The sequence below is a fragment of the Leptonotus elevatus genome, chromosome 9 (assembly GCF_054856555.1).
Source record: "Leptonotus elevatus isolate MCC_2025b chromosome 9, RoL_Lele_1.0, whole genome shotgun sequence".
Taxonomy (NCBI): domain Eukaryota; kingdom Metazoa; phylum Chordata; class Actinopteri; order Syngnathiformes; family Syngnathidae; genus Leptonotus; species Leptonotus elevatus.
In genome coordinates this window covers 12,782,976-12,805,834 of record NC_141247.1, presented here as the reverse complement: position 1 = coordinate 12,805,834, position 22,859 = coordinate 12,782,976, and the positions used below count along the sequence as shown (strand labels likewise).

The 22,859-nt window shown below is 38.7% G+C and overlaps 2 protein-coding genes across 10 annotated transcripts; both read left to right on the top strand.

Moving 5' to 3' along the window:
* Positions 1-2,554: 2,554 nt before the first annotated feature.
* On the top strand, positions 2,555-6,337 carry ran (RAN, member RAS oncogene family). Of its 2 annotated transcripts, none has more exons than XM_086085442.1 (7): positions 2,555-2,675; positions 3,459-3,505; positions 3,600-3,684; positions 4,995-5,120; positions 5,208-5,395; positions 5,487-5,657; positions 5,729-6,337. In XM_086085442.1, the coding sequence occupies exons 2-7, from the start codon at positions 3,470-3,472 to the stop codon at positions 5,777-5,779; spliced, it is 657 nt and encodes a 218-aa protein (XP_085941568.1). In that variant the 5' UTR covers positions 2,555-2,675; positions 3,459-3,469; the 3' UTR covers positions 5,780-6,337. The 2 variants fall into 2 exon arrangements, with proteins under 2 accessions (XP_085941568.1, XP_085941567.1); XM_086085441.1 differs by lacking the exon at positions 2,555-2,675 and adding an exon at positions 2,795-2,819.
* A 569-nt stretch (positions 6,338-6,906) lies between these two features.
* On the top strand, positions 6,907-22,265 carry stx3b (syntaxin 3b). Of its 8 annotated transcripts, none has more exons than XM_086085917.1 (11): positions 6,907-7,322; positions 12,157-12,231; positions 12,315-12,414; positions 13,217-13,291; positions 13,478-13,548; positions 13,637-13,745; positions 13,846-13,919; positions 15,706-15,840; positions 17,252-17,362; positions 17,560-17,670; positions 19,780-21,026. In XM_086085917.1, exons 1-11 carry the CDS (start codon positions 7,293-7,295, stop codon positions 19,867-19,869), a joined length of 981 nt encoding a protein of 326 aa, XP_085942043.1. In that variant the 5' UTR covers positions 6,907-7,292; the 3' UTR covers positions 19,870-21,026. The 8 variants fall into 8 exon arrangements, 6 of the variants coding, with proteins under 6 accessions (XP_085942043.1, XP_085942039.1, XP_085942041.1 ...); XM_086085913.1 differs by lacking the exons at positions 17,252-17,362; positions 19,780-21,026 and adding exons at positions 21,591-21,671; positions 21,759-22,265 and having other exon boundaries at positions 6,909-7,322; XR_015096058.1 differs by lacking the exons at positions 17,560-17,670; positions 19,780-21,026 and adding exons at positions 16,006-16,240; positions 17,444-17,502 and having other exon boundaries at positions 6,911-7,322; positions 17,252-17,340.
* Positions 22,266-22,859: the final 594 nt, after the last annotated feature.

Sequence of the window (22,859 nt, the reverse complement as noted above, 5' to 3'; positions counted from 1 at the left end):
TTTGTACATTATTTGTGCTATTTTAAACTCAACTAAGTCATAAAATTTCATTGTATTTAATTTAATAAATAGTGAATATGTTGGTTGTGTATATTTTGTTCGATTAATAATTCTTATGGCTTTTTTTGCAGTTTGAAAACAGGATCGGTATTTGTTTTATATGCGTTTCCCCAGATTTCCACACAATAGGTCAGATATGGTAATAATAATGAACAATATAATGAGTATAATGATTTCTTATTCAGGACATCCTTAGTTTTAGAGAGTATCCCTATAATTTTTGACATTTTCCTTTTGACATTATCTATGTGTGACTTCCAACATAATTTTTTCATCAATAACTACTCCAAGGAATTTATTTTCATACACTCTTTCTACTTCAATTGAATTTACCATAATGTTGACCTGTTGTGTGGTTTGTCTAGTACCACAAACCATAAACTTTGTTTTATTTAAGTTAAGTGATAATTTGTTCATATCAATTGTGGGACCCTTCATCTTAGCATCCAGTATTTTAGAAATACTGTGAGTCAAGTCAACTCTATAATTGCTTCAGAAGTTTTGGAAAAGGTTGATTGTTAATGGATTTTTTTTTTTTTACACATTTAAAATATATATATGTCTTGTAATTTTATGCGGTTGCATCTTTAAACAAGTGCCACCCTATTGAGGATAAGTGGCAGAGAATGGATGGATAAAGAATTAGTGTCCAGCAGGGCTATAATCGTTTTGGAATTCATACAAGACAAGCGATCATCACACCCTTCAAAAAATTCACCATTTTTCCACATTCGCCAAATTACCATTATCCCCAAAACTCCATATTTTCAACACATGAAATCCTATTCATAATAGTGAGATGTTTAAGAACAACAAAAAGTTCCCCATCGTTCCCATCACAAATTCACACTGTGACTTCCAAATTTTTCACTAATTCAAATCATTCCTGCTCCAAAATATTCAGCTATTTCAGGGCGTCTTGTGAACTATTCACATTCTCAAAATGTCCATTCTGCCTTCAAGGCTAATCTTCAGCGGCACCAAAATTCACTCTATGAACCCTTTCGAGTATATCATCCTTTTGAACCCAGAAACATTGCCAACTTCCTCCCTTCAAGATACAAGTTCCTAGTGAATGTCTCTCCCTTGTGGGTCACCACACAGGCGCCCAGAATTCACCAAAACAAAAGTGGATAATCTCGCAGGGGGTAAACCAGTTCATCTTCGGGGCAGAGCAGAATCCCAGCATGACCCATTTGTCAAGATGCTGCTAAGGGCTTTGAGAAACTCCAGAGCAAGCAAGTCAAATGTTAGTGTCGTGTCGGCATACTTACCTTGTCTGCTGCTCTTTGTTATTTGATGTTTAGATTTAATTGCAGGGCCAGAAAATGACTTAGTCAATGATCTGTGTGAAGTTCGGTCAGATTTTATAACAAGCACAGTTTATTAGGGAACATGTCTGTATGTTGGACGTTGATCTGGAAAGCTATTATTTCTTGTTTTGTTGTTATACATTGTGATAACTGATACTGAACAGCCCCCCCATATTGTCTGAAATAAAGACGAAACTAAACCATTCCTCTTCTGAAGTCTCACATTCTGCATTTCAATAATTGACAATTCTGATTTTATGTCACAAGTCAGGGCGGCACGGTGCCTTACTGGTTAGTGCGTCTGCCTCCCAGTGCAGAGGACGTGAGATCAAGTCTGGGTTTCGGCCTTCCTCTGTGGAGTTTGCATGTTCTCCCCGTGCTTGTGGGGGTTTTCTCCGGGTGCTCCGGTTTCCTCCCACACTCCAAAGATATGCATGGCAGGTTAATTGAACACTCCAAATTGTCCATAGGTGTGATTGTCAGTGTGGATGGTTGTTCGTCTCTGTGTGCCCTGCGATTGGCTGGCAACCAGTTCAGGGTGTACCCCGCCTACTGCCCGAAGCCAGCTGGGATAGGCTCCAGCACCCCCCCGCGACCCTTGTGAGCACAAGCGGTTAAGAAAATGCATGGATGGATGTCACAAGTCAAAATGGCGGTCTTACTCTGTGAAATGACGCTCTCTGTTCATTGAAAAGCATTGACATTTCGATTGTTGTTATTTGATTTGTGAGGATTATTTTGGTTTTAAAATGTGATCAAATTAAATTTGACTACTATAGCAATCATCTTGGTTTGTATGCTAGATACACGGAAAAGAAATCACGCCGTTTGTTTACACCGTGTAAATGAAGCATTTGCATTGCGAAAATATCAGAAATGCCCGGATATTCGGAATCTTCAATTTAATTTAATTTCAGATTTTCAGTATTCACGCACAATTTCAATGGAATTTTATTTTGCTCGTGCTGTCCTATGTGTATCTGGACTTAAAAATAAAAAAAATATGCGTGTGCTTTGGAATAAGCTGAAAGGTCCCACAAACGTTGCCATGTTTTTTGTCTCCCCAAACATTACAAACGAGAACGCGTTAAAACGTCACATGAAACGGCGTACACTTAATTATGAAGTCATAGACCAGTGGATGAAAAGGGGTGACGTCACAAGAACTGGCGTAAACTGCATTTTGAGGGAGATTTTGCCGCTGCGTTGGTCACATGATAAGGGCGGAAACTGACTCATAGTCCACGCCGAATCTCCCGCGTACGCAGCCATTTACTCTTTCCTTGCTTCGCAACACCACTGGTAAGTCTGCCTTCTCATTCCCTCGCGGGCCTCTCCGCGTTTTAATTGTTCACCACAAATCGGTTAAGTAGGTTTTAACATCCCGCTAGGCATAAATGTGCCTGTTGACATCTGTTTGGCGTTTTCTGTCGTCGTTCCGTGATGGTAAATGGAACAATTTTAGTTGGCCTTTTGTGTAACTGCTAGCCGGGTTAGCATGTTAGCATAGCGTAAAGAAAGAATGGCGCCCATGCTGCCTGCTAACGGGCTAACAACTGACTTTTGCCATTGTACCGCTGCTTTGTTCGCTTAAGCTTATCGCTAAGTATCTAAAAAATGCCGACGTTAGGGTCCAATCATCTTCGGTAGATATTGCGGAGTGAGCCGTTTTTCTTCCAACTCCGCCACGGCCTGCGACTTCTTAGTTTGTTCCAGTTCGATTGTTCAGCAAAAGTGCACTTAGCGTTTACATGGCTCATGGTAAAGCTTCATGCGTGTAGCTAGATGCCTCTCGATTGTGTTCTTATTTCCCGATGCACGGTTTTTTATAGCGTAATATCTAATTCGATAAAGTGCGCATGTCGAAAGTTGAGCTAGGCTATCATGGAACATACCAGAACTGGGCGATGTAGCTTGAATTGACGCCATTTCGAAAATACCGTATTTTGAAAAATATTTTTTATTTTACGAGATTCATTTGTCTTAAAGTCCATCGTTGGTTTAACGTCGCTCTTTCCTGGGGATCTCAGCGTAAAGCCGAGGATGGCGTACAAACGTGCTAATAATCCCGCCTTGTTTTCTTAGTTTTCGCAGACATGTCCCAGTGTGAAACTCCAGTGGCTACATTTAAGGTACGTGCTTTATGTTGTATATTTTTTTATTCTTACATGTGTTGTAAAGCTGCATGAATCTGTAGAGTTTGAACTGTTTTGGTCTCTTTAACAGCTTGTGCTGGTGGGCGATGGAGGCACGGGCAAAACAACTTTTGTGAAGAGACATCTTACAGGAGAGTTTGAAAAGAAATATGTCGGTGAGTGCTATTGAGCAGAAAACCACCACATACATTTAGCCATTCATTCATTCATTGCATTTCCATTTGGAATACAAAAAAGATGGCATTAAGTTTTTTTTAACATAGTACCGAAACATGAAATATATTGAATTGATTGTGTTTAGGTGTCCGTCAGTCATCCTAGACACAAACACACAATTCCTCATATCATAACACAGTGGCCGAAAGAATAATACAATCATCAGCGTAGTGATTGGAGCTACTCAGTAGGTCCGACACTGCAAAGCACCAACAAGGATAACTTATTATCCTTCCGGTATCTAGCAAAAAGCTAGTATAATAGCCACTATGATGCCTGTGCTGAATTCAGCAGGAATTAATTCACTGTATAATAACATTTAAATTTTCTCAGTTGATAACAACAGTTAAATGAGTAAGTAAATACATATGAAATACTTTAATGGAGAAAGTCATCGTACCACCCAAATTGGGATGGGCATGATTAATTTTAAAGGGGGTGGGCTGTCAGCTATGCAGACATTTAGTTAACTACTAATTAATACTAAAAATTTACTCTAATGATTAATATAAAGCTTATAAGCATACATATACTTTCATAAATTCCACCTTTATGGACAAATGAGAGGATGTCCTTGGATACAGTTCACTTAGAAAAGCAGATTCGCTACCATTGGTATTGGTGCGCGCCCACCCCAATCATAACAAACAAAATTTTACTTATTCTTACCAAGCGTGCATGTCATTCATATTTGCTACACACGAAAGTAAACAGGCAACCGTAAGTGTCCTTTGGCAAGTACCACATGCAGAAAATATTTACTGCAAATAATTTCGTTGTTCGTCTATGCAGACTGATGCAGTGTCAGGCAGAACAATTGAATGTACTTTTACTATATGTCAGGGGGTACATATTTAACCAGTGCATCCACTTTGTGTAACTTTTTAATGGTGTGCCTTCCTTGTTTCAATAAAAATTGAGAAACACTGCTCTGAACGGTACATAATTGTCCATGTTATAATGTGGTTACAAACAGCCAGCATACCTTTCCTAAAATGCTCATTACCAAATTCCAGGATTGGGCAAACCCATCCAATCAAAAATTGAAATCAAACTTATTTGGCCAGTTTTTTATTTGAGGGGAAATTTACAAATTACTTAAGAGACATATTATTTATTTTCTCTCCAATTGAAAATGCAAATAACTCATGAGAAAAGATTTCATATCGATGCTTGCCAAGTTCTAAATGTCCATTCAGTGGTCAACTGTTCATGATGGTGAGATGCATTTATTATATTGTATGTTTAGCTACTTTGGGAGTGGAGGTGCACCCGCTGACTTTTCACACCAATAGAGGAGCCATCAAGTTTAATGTGTGGGACACAGCTGGACAGGAGAAGTTTGGAGGCCTGAGAGATGGCTACTACATTCAAGGTGACCGTCATACTCCACATGGCATTCAAATGAAAAAAAAACCTAGATATTTGCTTTCAAGCTAAAATGGATGTTCCCCCCCCACAGCCCAGTGTGCCGTCATCATGTTTGACGTCACTTCACGAGTCACCTACAAGAACGTGCCCAATTGGCATCGTGACTTGGTGCGTGTGTGTGAAAACATTCCCATCGTGCTCTGCGGTAACAAGGTCGACATCAAAGATAGGAAAGTCAAAGCCAAAAGCATCGTCTTTCACCGCAAGAAGAACCTGCAGGTTATACTCACAAACAACTTCACATCATACCGTAAGCCACGCGAGTCCCAAGCGTGCATTATTTTTATTTTTTTTACTGCTCTCGTTCCAGTACTACGACATTTCCGCCAAGAGTAACTACAACTTTGAGAAGCCTTTCCTGTGGCTAGCAAAGAAATTAGCCGGGGATCCCAACATGGAGTTTGTGGAAATGCCTGCTCTCGCCCCCCCAGAGATTGCAATGGACCCAGCCATGGCTGCCAAGTATGAGGCGGAGCTTCAAGTAAGTGGAATATACTCAGGATTTTGACTTTAGACTTCAAAAGATATTGATTTGTGTCATTATTTGTCCAGATTGCATCAGAAACGGCACTCCCAGATGAAGAAGATGACCATGACCTCTAACATGTTCCGGAGTCTCCTTTCCTCTCCCCACCCTGTGTGCAAATCAAGTTGTTGGAATTTTGCCCCATACCTGTAAAACCCTTCAGATTGTTTTATTTTTTATTTTTTATTTTGTTTTGAAGCTCAGTTATTAAAAAAAAAAAACTTTCTGGTGGAAAAAGTTGCTGTTTAATTTCACTGTATAGGCACCATCCACCTTAGTGTTATGAGCATGACAACATGCTTCTTCTTGCTCCACTGCACTTAGCCAGCTTGCGATGCTGATGTACGGTGTGTTGGAAATACTAAGGAAGGAAAGTTTCAATAAAGGCGTTCTCAATACAAGTTCAGATTTTTGTTTTTTGGGGCCCATTATTGGCACCATAGGTTTTCAATACTGTGTAGAAACCTAGCATTGCCACAGGGAGTTTTATATTGAAATAATTTAAGTACACGTTCTGGTTCTGGTAAATAAAGGCAGAAGGAGGATACTCTTGTGTTAACGTCAGCTTGGCGCACAAACGTTCACTAGCCTGTTCCCCTGCCCTCCTGTACAATAAAAAAAAAGAAAAAAGGAAACTACCGTTTAATGTGTTCATTCCTCTGTCCACAAGGGGTCGGTCATGTTTTGAGTCCATCTTTGTGTACAGTATTTCAGGATTTTGTTACGTAATAATCGTATGCCCACTCTGGTAGCAAGATATCAGCAACCCAGATTTGCATTTAGAAAAGCATTATGCGTGTCCGCTAAACAGTATGTTAAGATGTGTTCTTCAGACTTTATTTCTTATTTTATGGGTTTATTTTGCATCACGCATCTACTGGCTACATCTTTTATTGTAACTTTGTCAAGATAATCCAAAAATGTAATTATGTAACAATTTGAAGCAAGTTCTGATGATCTAGAGCAGGTCAAAAATGTACATGAGAATTTCATTAATTCTCTGGATGTCCAAAGAATAATTAAACCTTGATATAATTTCGTCAAACAAAGAAAATAAATCCCATTAGTCCCCTTTTTCCCCCTCAATGAATTTGTGTGTCACGGTAGAACTAATGGTACGTCCCACAACACCTGAATGCACCCGCAGCGCAGGTGGCAATGGGCGTGACTTCATCCTTGTGCTAGTGCATTTGTCTGCGCATGCCCGAGTCTGAAAAGTGCGTTTTAGAATGATTACCGGCGGAGGCTAGCGGAGAGGCAGATTATACGGCTCTACACAACTGTTGTTTTAATCCCCTGAGCGAGGAGATTTAGGCAGGAGAAAACACTGACTTCGAACCCAGCAGCCATATTGTATGGAAAAACGAAGAGAGGACTCCGGTTTTCAGAAAAAAAGTACTCCGCTCCAACCCTGACAGGACTTTTGAGGAGTTTAACTTCGCCTTCAACTGCTTCAAGGCCACTGGCGGTGGGTTCATGTCGGACAGCTAGCTTCGCCAGCTGGCTGAGGTGAAGAGACCGAGGCGATCTTTCTTCAAGCATTTGTGCCCATCTATTTGGATTCGAGGCGTTTATTGATCACGCTGAAATATGAAGGACCGATTGGAGCAACTGAGAGCGGTGAGAATGCAACGTTTTTCTTCTACGTATCTCCTTTATTACTTAACTACTCATAAACCCATGACAGACGTTATTAAAATCATCGTAAATGGGGTGTTTTCAAATGTTCAACATGGAACAAGAATTTTCACATAACATTTACTTCTGCAGCAACTGATGAACTGAACTACCGTGTTGTGTTAAGCAGACGAAATCATTCAAATACAGTTCTTTATTAGATTCCTTGTCATCAATTTGTATGTTACGTGATGGTATGTATCCGTTAATCTTCTGTGTTCATGATATCTGATTACCTCTTGCCATTAGTGAGTAATCAAATTAAAATAGTATACTATAATCTATGTGTAATTGGTTGGCCTCAATAGTTTATGCTTTGCTACGGCCATTTGGACTCTTCGAAAATGTTCCTTCCTGGGAAGGAAGGAGAGACTTCTACCATAGAACACCTCCTCAGAGAGATTACAAAATGTTATGCTTTCACACCAAAGTATTGTTTGAATGTAGATCACAGCATAAAAAACAGCTTTCACATGACTTCTATCAATGAAAGAATTATATGAGACAATATAACAGTGGGCGAGGCCACATTTTATTCAATCGTGTACCAATTCGGGATGTGTTACTATAGCTACATCCAAGTCCTGGCCAAATATTTGTTGTGTTTGAAGCAGTTCAACTGTGGTATCACCCCAGGCTTCTGTGTGTCCCACAGCTGGCCTGTTTTTCAGGGAAATGAAGAACAAATAGCAGCTGACACATGCTCGGAAGTTAATAGGTTTGAATTTATGGGAGCACACATTCTAATTACGGCATCTCTTTTCCCATTTTTTGAACTGAATTTATCGTTGTATTACCAGTACATTGTTCTCTATCTAAACATTTTTACCTTCTAGCTCTGTATCGCTTATGTGATCTGCTTTCTGAAGTCACCTGACATTTAGCTGTTTTGCCTTTTGCCCCTTTTTCCACGACTTGCGAATAAATCGTTTCCATTGTCAAAACCATGTACAGCTACCTGGTTCAAACGATAACGGTGACATAAAACACTACTGGTCAGTCATTGGTAGAGCAGGTTTGTCATCACTGCAACCTATTCTGAGAAAAATGTTCAGATAAAAACATGTAACACTTTGGAGTTGTAACATCATCCATATAAAGTGGACCCCCATTCTTCGTCATTAAAAGTAATCATAATTGCCTATTTTAATAGTTGTAAACAATAAAGCATGATTCTAAAACACATTAGTACCATTTCGGATGCTTACAAACATCTTCAAACATTGCTGTACCCTTTAAAAAAAAATCTGTATAGTAAACAATTTACAGCTAAGAACTCAAATACAGTACAGTACCGGTGTGTACACATCAATGATTCTGATGACTGATGATGAAGAATTATTGTAATGGTCCAGTCCAGTATGGTATAAGACAATAGATGACTGCACAGCAAAGCTCAGGAGTTGCATCAATAGCACAGAATCCCCGGGGGCAGCCTGTGCTGGTAGAAAAGTCCACCGCTTCCTTGTCCGCCTGGCCGGCGGAGCAGTTGGTGCATTTGTGTTTACTGAACGGAAGCTGCTAGATCCATGCAATGACCACACAAACTAGTAGTCATAGATCGGTTAACGATGTTCCGTTGAGCTGTTGTTTTTTGGATTCGCTGGTTCTGGAAACTATTTTGAGCAAAAGCAGACATGGATATGGCGTCCATTTCACGCTGAATGGCGATCACAAATCTAATACGACTGCTGTTAGATTAAAGTCACCTGACTTACCTATGGCTGTAATAAAGATACGCAGTTTAGAAAATGAAGAGATGGAGCTCCTGATGGAATATTAATGGAAGGATAGAGTACTGTTTTTTTTTTTAAAAGCAGTTATGCAATAATACTTTCCTAAATTGAGTCCTTACACAAGCAAGACTTCTCCTCAGTTGTACTTGTCTACATATGACCTGCATTTGTTGTGCACTCTACGTCATCTGCTTCCCGACTTCATTTTGCTGAGTGAATGGTAGTGGAAGGAAGTTAGCGCTTGCTCTTATCAAGCTCGTCCATGCCTCAGAATATCCTCCTTTGGGTTTCGTATTCTGGGAATGACTCGCTGAGGCATCAAGAAAAGAAAAATATGTTACTATGCCTGAATGTTTCCACAGCTGCCACAGTGGGGACAAAGTCAAATATCGAAAGCAGCAATTTGCAATCCAAATTAGAGTTCATGTGTTGATCGTGAAAGGTGTAAAAATATAAACATCTGATAAGGATGGGCTTCATTTTACAAAGCAACCACAGAAAGTAACAGGAGACGGGTCAGCTCTATTTAAAGTCATAGTCTATATTTTTTTGTTCAATTACATCTTTTTATGTACTTGTTGACATTACAAAAATAAATGTAACTTCGAGGGGTGTGAATCGCCTAGTAGCTTGCGATTCGATCTGTATCACGATTCATAGGTCACGATTCGATTCGATACCGATTAATCTCAATACAAATCTGTAAATCAATTATTGTGATTTTTTTTTTTAAACTCAAATTTAGAAAATACTAATCAATAAACTTGTACATGTACACTGAGATTTGTATGAAAATGTACTTCAGGTTTATAAACTGTGGTCCACCGTATTTAACAAACAAACAAATCACATTTGAAGGCTTAATGTTCCATTAATATAACATTCTTCCATGCTTAAAGTGTGAACCCTAACTCTAATTAAGAAGTCTTGTTGAATATTTCCATCAAAAATGTATCTTTAAAAATCGATTTGGCTGATATTGAATACATATTGAATCGATGCGAGAATTGTGCGCTGTAATATCGCGATATATTGCTGAATAATTTTTTTTTAACACCCCTAGTAACTTCTAATGTTAACAGAATGCATCTATAAAATGACACCCATGTGCATAAAACACAAAATCACGTGGCACATGTTCACAGAAGTAAAGTGTGCGGACTCACCTCATTTCTCTATTTGCAACTTCCTTAATCCTCATTCCTCGCTCCTCTTTTTAAACGTTAGCACCTCCCACCAGAAAACCCATCAAGGTGACGTGGCAGAGGAGTGAGGGGCTAATATTTGCAGAAAAATGAGACAATCCCCCTCGTTGACATTTCCTAGAGACTGCAACTAAAAATGATGTCATGAATCAACTGTCTCTGCAGTTGAGATTTTCCCGTTGTCCACTTTATGCTTATGCTACGGCAGTGTTTGACTGGTTGTTAAAATGAGTTGAGCCCCCCACCACTTTGGCCGTGTAATTCATCAAGATTGCAGAGAGCTCAGCTGTGTGTTCAACCTGCTGCGCCATCTGTGTTTACTGACCTTGTGACTTTTTTGTTAAAGCGTGCAAAATGTTTGGTGTGATCAGGGTCAGACTGTCACTGGTGTGTCTGCTGCAAGGCTTTTTAATGAGGAGGCAGGTCCTTCCATATTGCCTCAGCAAAGTCATGATTTCAAAGATGCTGAAAATGGAGCCACTCCTGTGGTCGGAGGTCCGCTAAGAATCTTTAGAGCTGCGCTTTCCAAGGCAAGGGTGACAGACTGCTCCCTCTTAATTGTCTAACCAGCCATTAAAATGTGATGCTAACTGCACCTGGATGAAGTACATCTATGGAGGTCCTCCGTTGGAGTTAAGCAGCCTTTGGGCGAAGCAGCATCTCTCGTACATGTGGTGGCACTATATGGCCACTTTTGACACTCATGTAACTGCTGCTCATCAATCACTCTATTCCCATGAGAGGTAACAGAATGCAAATTCATTCAAGAGCTGCCGTCGGCCGCAACTCACGCCCAGTTGCCACACACTGACTTGAGCTCATGTTTTTTTGTCCTTTCATCTGAAATGGTCCCTTTGTGACTTTGTTTCTCTGCTCCTTCAAATGTGAAGATCACAGTCACACTTACAACTAGCGACTTGGCTAAGTCGACTACAAAAATTGGTGCGCACAAAAACTTCTTCTGCAAAACGATATTTTTTTAAACCATATTTGTGATGCCCAGAACCATGATTAGCCATTTCCGTGTTTACCACATGGATATGAATGGGCGTCGCATGCATGATAAAATATTATGAAAAACAGTCAAGTAATTTACAGGCCTGTTTGTGTACATAGGAGTTGTTTGCAGCTACTTTGGCCTCAGGTTAGTTTGCTCAACAGGATGTCTCTAACAGCACTGGGTGTTTTACTTAGGTGGTTGGATTGCTATCTGCTTATCGCTACAGGTAAAGTGGCTGACTGTGACTTTTAGAAAGAAAGTAAGAACATTTATGAGGCGCAAAATTGCATTACAGAATTTACACACATGACAATAAATTCAACTAAAGAAATGGGTTTATACGATGTTGCTTTGGCCCTATGTATAATGACGTTTTTAATTGTTTGTATTCAAATACTCTGAAATGCTGGGATGGGCGGTCAAATGTGAAATTTCACAACCAATAGTTTTTTTGGTGGTATGAGCTGCCTCTTTCCAAAAATGTATCTGTAATCTATCCGTTCAGAATATTTCTTGACCGTGACATCTCAAGTCTGTCTATTTATAAAATACTGTCCTCACATGGGGTTTTTGCCCACCAAAATTGTTGTGTACAAGGTAAATCTGAGCTATTGCTGACTTGGCAGATTTTATTTTTATGGATGCGATGGCTGTGCTACACAGAAACCGTCAGAGCTGCTGTTAGATTAGCATTAGCAAACACTGTTAGCGCCTGACGAATGTCTCATCCTCTCTTATATGGCGACGGGAATAGAGTTTGGGGCATTTTATTGGCGACATCATCTCCATACACTTGCTTTTAAACGCTGACACTTGTTCTGCTTTTGCGGATTCAGACATGCAATCAAGATGACGATGAAGTGGAGATTGCGATGGACAATGCGGCCTTTATGGACGAGTTCTTCTCCCAGGTGAGCTTTTGAAATGTGATTTTCACTGCAACTTAGTGCTTTCAGGCATTATCATAACAGCTAGCTTCCCTTGCATGTCTCAGATTGAGGATATCAGGAGCAGCATTGACAAAATTGACGAGAATGTCGCTGAGGTCAAAAAGCTTTTCTCCATCATTCTCTCAGCTCCCACGTCAGATCAAAGTAAGACATCTCAACGCCACAATTTCATGTTAATGCCATTTTGTTTTTCTATATTTCTTACTTATGCATGGATGTGAATTTTTTTTTAGATGTTCTTGTCGCTATAAACAAATTCACTTAGTGGTTTCTTTTACAGGTGCAATGATTATTGACCCTAACCGATTATCAAGTTGATGCTAATTATTTTTGCCTTAAACTTAAAATTGTCCAAACTTTTAGAATTTCAGTCTCTCAACAGTAAATATTCTCTGATTTTTGTAGTCCTCCATGAAAGCATATGGATTATATTTCCGTTTTTTGTTAATCATAATTTTTGACAATTGCCTGATGGATGTTGTGGACCAAATCTGTGACTGAATCTTAGTTAATTTACTTTAGTGCATTTTCTTCACTGCCAATTTAAAATAACGTCCTGTTTTTGAATGAAGGGAAAGAAAATAAAGCTTTATTTTATTTTATTTTTTTTTACATCTGATTGATTATCAAAATAGTCGTTAGTTGCAGCTTTAGTGTCTTTATTAGCCACAACTATATAGTAAGAGTTGAGATCTCATTTAGCAACTAGTGTGATTGTACATTAACATCTTATATATGTGTAAATTGTGTAGCTACGCCTAGCTCATTTAACTGAATAAAACATATACTCAATACAGTATGCAGTGTTGTTCTACTCCACTACAAACTGCTAGTTAAATTAAACACATTGTTAGTTTAATAATTCAATGACAAAGGACAGTTTTAAAGGAAAAATTAATTCGAGTTCAATGAATATTTATGTGAGAAACATGTCTGTTCCTTTCAGAAACACAGGATGACTTGGAGGCAATCACCAATGACATCAAGAAAATGGCGAACAACGCTAGAAACAAACTCAAGAGTGAGCCTGGACTTTAATATTCACACAAATTCAAGGGCATTAGAGTGATGGCTCAGTTTAAGGTGTTGTGCGCCTTTATATAGTCATAACTGGATTTACATCATTATATAGTTCTACTAACTAATTGATATCATATTTGAATGCTGTGAAGTCCAATTTGTGTGAGTAATCTGAATTTCTCTGCAGCCATTGAAAGGAATCTGGAGTCAGAAGAACAGGAGAGAGTGTCAGCTGACATGCGGATACGTAAATCACAGGTAAAAAAAAGAGAGAAAAAGATTGCCTTTGGATTACGGTATCAATATTATTTCCCCCCCACAATCATTTTATGTTACTGTTTCCCAGCATGCAGTGTTGTCGAGGAAGTTTGTGGAGGTCATGACAAAGTATAATGAAGCTCAGGTGGACTTCAGGGAGAGGAGTAAAGGACGTATTCAGCGACAGCTCGAGATCAGTGAGTGACGCCTGCCTGCCTGTCTATAAAGAATCAGGCAGAAGTGTGGCGGTCGTATGGTTTAGTTTGTCTCAAACAATTCAATCTATGTTTATTCCAGCCGGGAAGGCGACGACAGATGAAGAACTTGAGGAGATGTTGGAGAGCGGCAACGCTGCCGTGTTTACTGCCGGGGTGAGTGTGCTACTGTTATGTTGCACTTTGCCTTGCTCATTAACACACGTCCACCCACTCATTAAAACACAACTGGTTAATGTTTAGCTTGGGATGTGGTCCGGTGAGCTCAAAAGTCATTTCCCATTGGTGAGCCTTGAATCCAGCGGGAAGTGAAGAAGTCACAAATAAATGAATGCTCAACAGTGCACATTCACTGATGCACATATTGATGTCAACATGTGAAGACATTTATTTATTTGTTAATTTTTTTTTTTTTTTTTTTTTTTTTTACAAGGTTCACATCCGATTGCTGCGTTGAAATAAGTTTATTTTTGGAAATTGGACATTCCACTCGAGGCTGCTTAACTGCAATTATGCATTGAAAACGTTGGTGCGCCTATGCAAACTAATAAGAGCTGTCAGAAGGATGTTTTATTAAATTCATAAATCAGAAAAGAATAATAATGCCCGACAGGATACATCCTGGCCTTGACATAACATAAAAAAAAATATATTGCTTACCAGACACTGTTGCTAGTGGTTTCCTATAAATATAGTACTGGCCACTCAGCATTTGGTAAATTGATGATCTTGTAGTAAAATGATTCTCCTTTCTCGCTGTCTTCACATCTGTGTGTTGCCAAACTCAACTTTATTTAGAGAACACTTTAAAAACAACTATAGCAGCATACAAAGTGCTGTACATAAAGTAAAAATCAGACGTATAAAAACAAAGATGGTTAAAAAAAAAAAGTGAGTAAATATAATAAAAAGGTTGAAAGAATAAAAAAAATAGTTTTAAGACGAAAACACTTCTTGAGGCTGAGACGGAGAAGGGATAACAAACAAATGCATTTGGACAAATGTGTGACTTTTTAATACAATTCTCTTTTTGTGTATATGTTTGTACAGTTGTATGGGTGTGGTTTTCTAAAAGAGAAAGAGAAAAAAGGACCAATAGGCAAATGCACACATAGGTGCACTTGACACAGCAGTTCTATTTCGTCCCTGCTGACCACCAAAGGCGGTGCTTAAAGCACTGCATGTTCCCTGCGCATGCGCAGACGATTCAGGACTCATAGAACTGTATTTGCAGTCATAACTTTTGATTGATCAAAACACTGTCAAGCCAACACTTCACTTCCAGTTGACACACTTATTTTGAAAGTCACATTCACATTACTTGGCTGACTGATGCTAGCCAGTGGCTAATCATGGCAATACATTTGCACAAGTATTTGAATGTTATGGATCATTAACGCACAAGACTGTGCACTCTACTCACAATGTAAAGTTTTTCTTGTAAATATGGTAACCAAAATGTTAAGGATCCTGTGAAGTCATTAGGATTAAAGCCAGTGAAGAGAGAGAGAAAAAAAGTTTGGCAGGATTTTCACTTTATTCTCAGAATTCTCACTTTAAAGTGAGAATTATGACTTTAATCTCAGAAGTGAGAATTGTCAAATTTTGAGAAATTTGACTTTATTCTCAGAATTCTCACTTTAAAGTGAGACTAATAATAGCACTAATAAAGTGAGAATTCTGACTTTAAAGTCAGAATTCTGAGATTAAAGTCCAAATTTAGACTTTAATCTCAGAATCCTGCCAATTTTTTTTCTTCTCTTCACTGGCCCTAATCCTCTTCCGTAGATATTTGGTTGGAAATAAATTATACATGTTTGAAAAATATTTCTGAGAATTATGTAGTAATTAATTGTACAGAGAGAATATTACACTATTTAATTTTTTGTATTTTTGGGGGGTTTGTGATGGCTTGTGTGTATTATTTTTGTACCAACTGCAGATTGTGGACTCTGGCATTTCCAAGCAAGCCTTGAGTGAGATTGAAGCCCGGCACAAAGACATTGTTCGTCTGGAAAGTAGCATCAAGGAGCTGCATGACATGTTCGTCGACATCGCAATGCTGGTGGAGAATCAGGTAACTCATCCACCTGTTCATCATTTGTCCCATTTGTAATTTACACTTTCCATTCATTGACTCCTTCTGGTTTGTGTGTATCCTGACAGCATTCAGCTCGTTTGCGCTTTTCACGTGCCGCCTGTGTCGGTGTCTGACTCTCTGTCTTCCTTCTGTTTTTTCCAGTGCCATGACATTTTCAACTTTCCCTTTACTATCTTGTACCACCTCCATCTCATCATCACTTGTCATTTATGGGTCAACATGAAAGCATTTTGTAAGACACAAAGTACAAGAGTAGCTCTCATAAATAGCCTTTGAAGCCATGATTTGTTTATTTTTTGTATATAAATAACACACATCTGGTATAATTTCTTATATTTGCTTGCATCATGCTTTCTGAGGGGAAGTCTCTAATGAGGTAAGGGATACTTGGTGTATTGTATATGTTTCTATTTGTACTTTTTTTTTTTTTACAAACTCTTTTCTTTCTCTCTGACTTCAATGTGGATACAAGCGCAATTTACCCTGAAAAACTATAAACAAATTCTGTATTGCATATTTGCATTTAATATCAAGTACACAGTACAGTGGTGCCTTTTGATCATGCAAGTGACCTCTGACTTGTGATTTTTTTTATTTTTTGTCCTCCAAGCGTGAGTTATGAGTCCTGTATGGTGGCCGTGAACTCCACTTACCTAAAAAAATATGTTTTAAGATATATATATATAGGTTTCAAGTGAGTTTTATTTCCATACCAACAGCCATTTACACATGACACAAAGTGCATTCAATACCCAAGGTCTCAGGTTAGCCCACTAAGCCCCAAGACTTGCAAGTGCCACTCCCAGCTGAAGTTTACTGTCCATCTAACATAAACTGAGAACAAGTTGTGTGTTGAAAACAAGCATTTAGCTTAATGCTAACAAAAATTGCAAAACATCATAGACGAGCTACAACACATATAGGCAGATAAAACAACGTTAATATTCACAGGTGTATATTTTTTATCCACATCAGGGATTGACTCGTATTACTGCACTTTACTGAGGATACTTAAACAGCTCCATGTATACCCATATATTTGCATTATACTGCCTCCAGGTGATAAAGTTCTGCATACCAAATGAGTAGCACAATGCCCATTGAATTGAAATGGCAAAAAAAAAGGAAAAAGTTTTTATAAAGTACATTACAGATTTCTGTCCTCCCCCCAATTAAAAATCGCGTTACAAACATTTTTATTGTTTTTGTGAGGGCTGGGACCGATTAATGGGATTTCCATTCATTTCAATAGGGAAAGATAATTTGAGAGATGAGTGTTTTTAGTAGCATGGTCACTAAATGAATTTAACTGAATTTAAGGCACCACTGTATTTGTTTTGCGTGTTAATTGAGCTTTATCTAATGTGACTCACTTGTATTTTTCCAGGGTGACATAGTAGACAACATAGAGCAGAATGTTTCCAAGTCAGTGGACCACATCTTGGTTGCTAAAGAGCAGACCAAAAAGGCTCTAAGGTACCAGACCAAAGCACGAAAGGTAATGTTATCCAGCCAAATGATAATCAGTTTGACCGCATGTTTTTTCGTTCTCATTTATTCTGACTTCCCGCTTTTTGAGGCCTTGCCCAGTTAGCCACATTCAACAGTTACATTCCATTCACCTCAACATTCTCCCTTTTATATTTATGTATTAATTAATTCATAATTGCTCTGGGCACCATGCACCACAAAAAGGGGGGAATGATTGACAGGATTGAGAGCAACATGGACCAATCGGTGGGCTTCGTGGAGCGAGCAGTTGCAGACACTAAGAAAGCCGCAAAGTTTCAGCAAGAGGCCCGACGTGTGAGTTTCCACAGTGGAAATCAGCGGTTCTGTTTCCCAAAAGCATGGATTTTTATTTTTATTTTGTCATGTGACACAGTGAGACCTGAAGCTTTCAGCACTGATTTTCTGTAGTTGGCTGATAACGATTGTTAAAAAACAAAGCACACACACACAAAAACGGACAATATGCAAATATGTGGGTACCAAACCACGAGTAGTCACTTCCTCTTGAAGCATGCTTTTGGGAGGTCAGTACCCTTCCCCGGACCATCACTGTGATCCTGACTGCTCCTCTGTCATCCCACCACCCCAAGCACAGAAAAACCAAACCACACTCATCTACATCACATAAACACACACACAACCTACTCTTTTCTATACTTTGGGCTCTCTCTTTGATTTGTCTATTTGTCTGTTTAAAGAGTTTGTATTGACCCGCCAAGGTAAGTCAGCATTGTTGCGAAAAATGATTGCTTGCATTTTGACGACAAATGAAATGAAGCTTAATAAGAAGATGTGATGTGAGTTGCTATGGACAGAGTAGTGCTGTTAGAAGGAATAGCGACAAACTCAAAAGTTCATCTTGTGGAACTTCCTTCTATTGACTTCAATTTACGAGTACACACTAGCGTTGATGCGTCGCATTTATGTGTGTAATATTTAATACCGTATTTCCTCAAATTGTTGCCAGGGGTGTCTATTTACTCAACTGCAGAATTGATAAGGTTATGAATTAGATGTTTATTATATTTACAGTAGAATATCATGTTATGATAGGTAGATTGATATTGTCGCAAGCAGCAATATTCACACATATGCACTCACAATAATATTATAGAAACAACAGACAAGTAAAACAGCATTGGAGATGAATTTAAATGTAAATGTAATCTATGCAAGACAGGGAAATATCTTAAGATGTTAAATGTTTGATTGTTGTCAACTTGTCCGTTGTGAGCAAATTTATTGCGGTTTCACACTATTACGGCATTGCAATTACAGCTCTAAAATGTATTACTCTGAAATGTTTGGCTAAATAACTTTTTTTTTTTTCATTAAACATGCTCTATGGGCGAATTAGTAAGCGTAAAATGAAGATAACCTCTCAATAAAATCTAAATGTACAACAGTGTTTCACAAATATATTGTTACCTTGAATTTGTTTGAGTGCTGGCTGGCACTCTTTTAAATGTAATAAAAATTAAAAATAAATACTTCACTTCATAATATTGTACTTTGGAAGAACATACAGTAATGACAACTGTTTTTGTCACACTTCATCAATTGAACGGCCATTGTGCTGCATCCATCTGGTGGGCCCACCTTGGCCTGTTGCGTGCCCAAAAAATAAAATAAGACAAATATACTGTTAATTGAGACGGCTGCCCTTCTAATTTCATCAGTGCAGCACTAATATTAGTCATTCCACACAGAGGATAAAGAATGTATGGCTGAGTAGTGTTATATTGCCAAGTGTTGCTGCACTGTTTTGTTTTCAATCTTTTTTTTTTTTTTGCTAATGCAAAGTGCCATAATATAGATGCACTTTGCATTAGCGGTTGTTTTTCTATATACAAGGTATAATTCTCATTGGTGGATGTTGAGCTCAGCACAAACTTCAGCTGTGAGTGGCAATTTAACAGCTTGAAACCTCTTTTTTTTTTGGGAGACATTTCACTGATAGTACCGTATATGACAAACTGCTGCTTGCTTTGAAGTGAGGTGACTCGATCGCATGTCAAGTCAGTGCTCGTAAGTTAAAGCAAAAAAAAAAAAAAGGTGAAACGATGGATCTCAACTAAAAAAGTCGGAAGTCGATTTAATCCAAACTCCTTTCTCATCTAATCGCTAATTCTTTTGGGACAATGTTGCAAAGTTGATCAGCTTTGGCTAAATCTAGAGCTCTAAATCTAGCCTTCCCTGTAATATCTCCAAAAGGATTCATGGACAGTATTCATTTGTTCACGTGTCTGATTATGACACGCCACCTATGAGAATCTGAGGAAATACGGTATGTCTACTGTACTGTACAATTGCAACAACAAAAAAAGAAGCAGTGACGTACACAAAGAACATGCTGGATGGTGGAAAGTTCTCTTGAAGGGTCCCGTCTGTACTTCCCAACAGAGAGTGAAGCAAGTAGCACTGATTGTTCTGGTCTTGCTGGCCGTGCTAGCGCTCGTAATCGGGTTGTCAGTGGGCCTGACGCGCAGCTGACGGCATGTTTGATTAAGACGATTGCTAAGGGTGAGTAACTCGGGAGTAAATAACCTCTCACAAAGGGTGGAGGAGGTGTTCAGCCTTACTTTTGAAAAGGGTTTGCATGCGTTTGCTCTCCAACTAAGGCTTTGTGTGTAGATGACTTACTGTATACGTTTGTGGTGTGACGGTTGTGGGTGGACGGGTGTTTTCTCTCACTTAGTCGAGCGAACAAACAAAGCGGTGCTAGTGGCGACTGTTCCTCGCCTCCTTGACAAGTGGACACTTTGACCTTGCGCTAATATTTGTTCTCCCTCTTTGTAGAAGATGATCATTATCGGTGTCATCTGTGCGGTGATTTTTGTCATCCTCCTCGCCATCATCCTCTCACAGGTTCTATAGCAGGAGCTCAGTCATCATGATCATCTACACTCCATCCATCACCCACGCGCAAACCAAAGAAAAGACTTTTAGCTCGCCGTACCTCGTTTACTTTGCATTCGTTATCTGGTGGAACATCTGAAGGAGAATCAAGGAGGCTCGTGGTACAGCATAGCGTGATTATGAGCTTAATTCTCTGAAGCTAAGGACAGTTTGTTCTGACTCAAATGAAGACGCAAGACTGAACCTAACATGAGGCACAAACACTGATGATGGGCCACAATGCAGCGTTACTCCGTTGTCGTCTTTTTTTCTTCTTAATTTCATCATTCAAGTGGTGGAAAATGACTCTCCGCTCGAAGCACACGACCTCCCTCCTTATTTTTTACTACTTGCCTTCTATGAGCCTTTGACACATTTCACAATGTACTGGGAATTGTAAGGTTCTTGGGAGTTTTGGCACTTTCACGCTGTTGCTATAATTGAGCTCAGTTGTAAATATTACATTATTATGAATAGTCAGGTTATCTCTTTGTCGCCAGCCTCGAGCCCTGAATATGACTGTTTAACTGAAAAGTGCACATATGGAGTCCTCGCTTTTGATTGCAGGTGATGAGCAAACAAGCATTACATGGAAAAATAATAAAAATGGATTTTTAATGTAAGATTTTAATGCCAAGGGCTACAAAGGCCTCAGCTGGTACCACAAGTAACGTGGTACCCAAAATGTTTGTGAATTTATACTTGTTGATGGATGTGTTGCTAATAAAGTTGCACCAACACAATGGACACCATTCAAAGCTGTAATTATTTTACCAACGTGCCGTTTTAATCAAAACAGCTCATGATTTTAATTTAGAAATAAATAAAATCCCACATGAAATATTCCTACCATTATACCTAACGCAAAGGTCCTTACAGAAATGTTGTTTGACTTTTGGCCACTGCCATTGAAAGATGAGACATATTTTGATGTGGACTGCAACCTGAACTGTGCCTTTATTTACACCTTGCCACCACCTGTAACAAAGAAACAAAACTATTTGATTATACACCATTTTGAGTTCACAAGTCCATTATTTTAATATAAATTAAAGTTGTTTCCTGTGTATATCTGGTTGGGTTGACGCTTCCTTGTAATCCGGTGCCATCTGGTTCATTTGTTGGCAAATGGCTCTGGAAATTTAAATGAAGAGGTAAGTTTTTTTTTTTTCCTTACTGTGGTAATTCTGTTTTTATATATACACACACAGACTCAAATACACACACTCTCTTGTCTTTCCCTTGGTTTTCCTTATCCCCACTCGGTGCCCCATGCATTTTGACCTGAATAATTGTTTTATGTCCCATATTTGCAGAAAAAGATGATGATAACTTTGTGCTGTTCCATCATTGGAATCGTGGTGTTCTCCTATCTCTACAGCTTCTTCTCATAAAAGGTATCATTCAGTAACATTATATGGTTCAAGAACAAAAATAGCCAGTCTAAATATAAAATATTTGTTTGTTTTGTGTTTGCTTCAAAGAGGATTTCGCAAAGTAAAACATGTTTACTCGCCCTGTTTGGATTGCGTGAATGTAATTGTGTTCATGTCTGTTTCTGTCCTTCAACCTTCTTATATTGTTTGATTTTATTTGTTTTATTTCCGTATGAATCATAAATACAGTGATATGATGATTTTTCCATATGTTCTGGCACATTACACCACACCACCCCCTAGTGGGGATTTTAAACGGGTTCAATCGTATGCAATATTTTCCAAGCGTTCCAGAATTGTGTTGGAGATTATGTTTGCCCTTTGTCGGATTTATAAAACAGATTACAAGCGTTAAAATGACTACTCTGGTCTAAGTATTACTTTACGACTTGTTTGGTGTCACAAATCTCATGATTTGTGTGTGATTGTGTTGTGCGTGCGTGCTCTCAAAATGCGTGTAATTGTTTTTTCGTTTTGCGTTGTCACACACTCCCTGGCTGCTTGTCAACCCAGAAAAGCATGTTATGTAATAAACGATAGCTATGCGTTCTACCAGCTGGTGTACGTGTCGTTTCTTCGGCTAACACTTTCTCACTGGACTCTATTTATACCGCAAAACAATTTATAAAGAATATTCGCTTGTTTTTCCGGGCCCAAATCGATGTCATGCAAGTATTTGGAAAAATACTGCATCTGCCTTCTTTTTAATCCTTAATTTTCCGACATGCAAGAAGGGAACAACCCCGGGTTGTCATCATAGAGGGGCGGGGTTTAGAGAATGGTGTGCTCGATTAGGGTCTATGAGGACCTAACTTTGAATGTTGTGTGCCACTCGGTAGGTCTCGTTTCCCTCAGTCCCATTTTTTCTTTTTTTTAATCGTTGTTGCTTTTAAAAAATAATATTTGTTATTATTATTATTTTTATTTCTTAATTATTTTATTTTTATGCTGTCCTTTATTTGCCTTGTTTGAGTGTGTCTTTGATGCTGACATGTCGACTGAATGTCGGAGCGTCCAATAACCGAACCATTTACGCGAGTCGACGGCACAAGTCGATGTACAAATCTAACGCTACTGTAGTTTATCGTATTCTAATCTTGCTTAAGTAGCACAAGCTGTGTCCAATGGGAGGGTTTCTATGCAAATATA

Bases quoted from the DNA above. Each gene is read 5' to 3' on its own strand.
- stx3b (XM_086085917.1), top strand. From the start codon at position 7,293: ATGAAGGACCGATTGGAGCAACTGAGAGCG. The intron at 12,415-13,216 runs GTAAGACATCTC...TGTTCCTTTCAG, and splicing joins AGCTCCCACGTCAGATCAAA to AAACACAGGATGACTTGGAG. The intron at 15,841-17,251 runs GTAACTCATCCA...GTATTTTTCCAG, and splicing joins CAATGCTGGTGGAGAATCAG to GGTGACATAGTAGACAACAT.
- ran (XM_086085442.1), top strand. From the start codon at position 3,470: ATGTCCCAGTGTGAAACTCCAGTGGCTACATTTAAG. The intron at 3,685-4,994 runs GTGAGTGCTATT...TTGTATGTTTAG, and splicing joins GTTTGAAAAGAAATATGTCG to CTACTTTGGGAGTGGAGGTG. The intron at 5,396-5,486 runs GTTATACTCACA...CTCTCGTTCCAG, and splicing joins ACCGCAAGAAGAACCTGCAG to TACTACGACATTTCCGCCAA.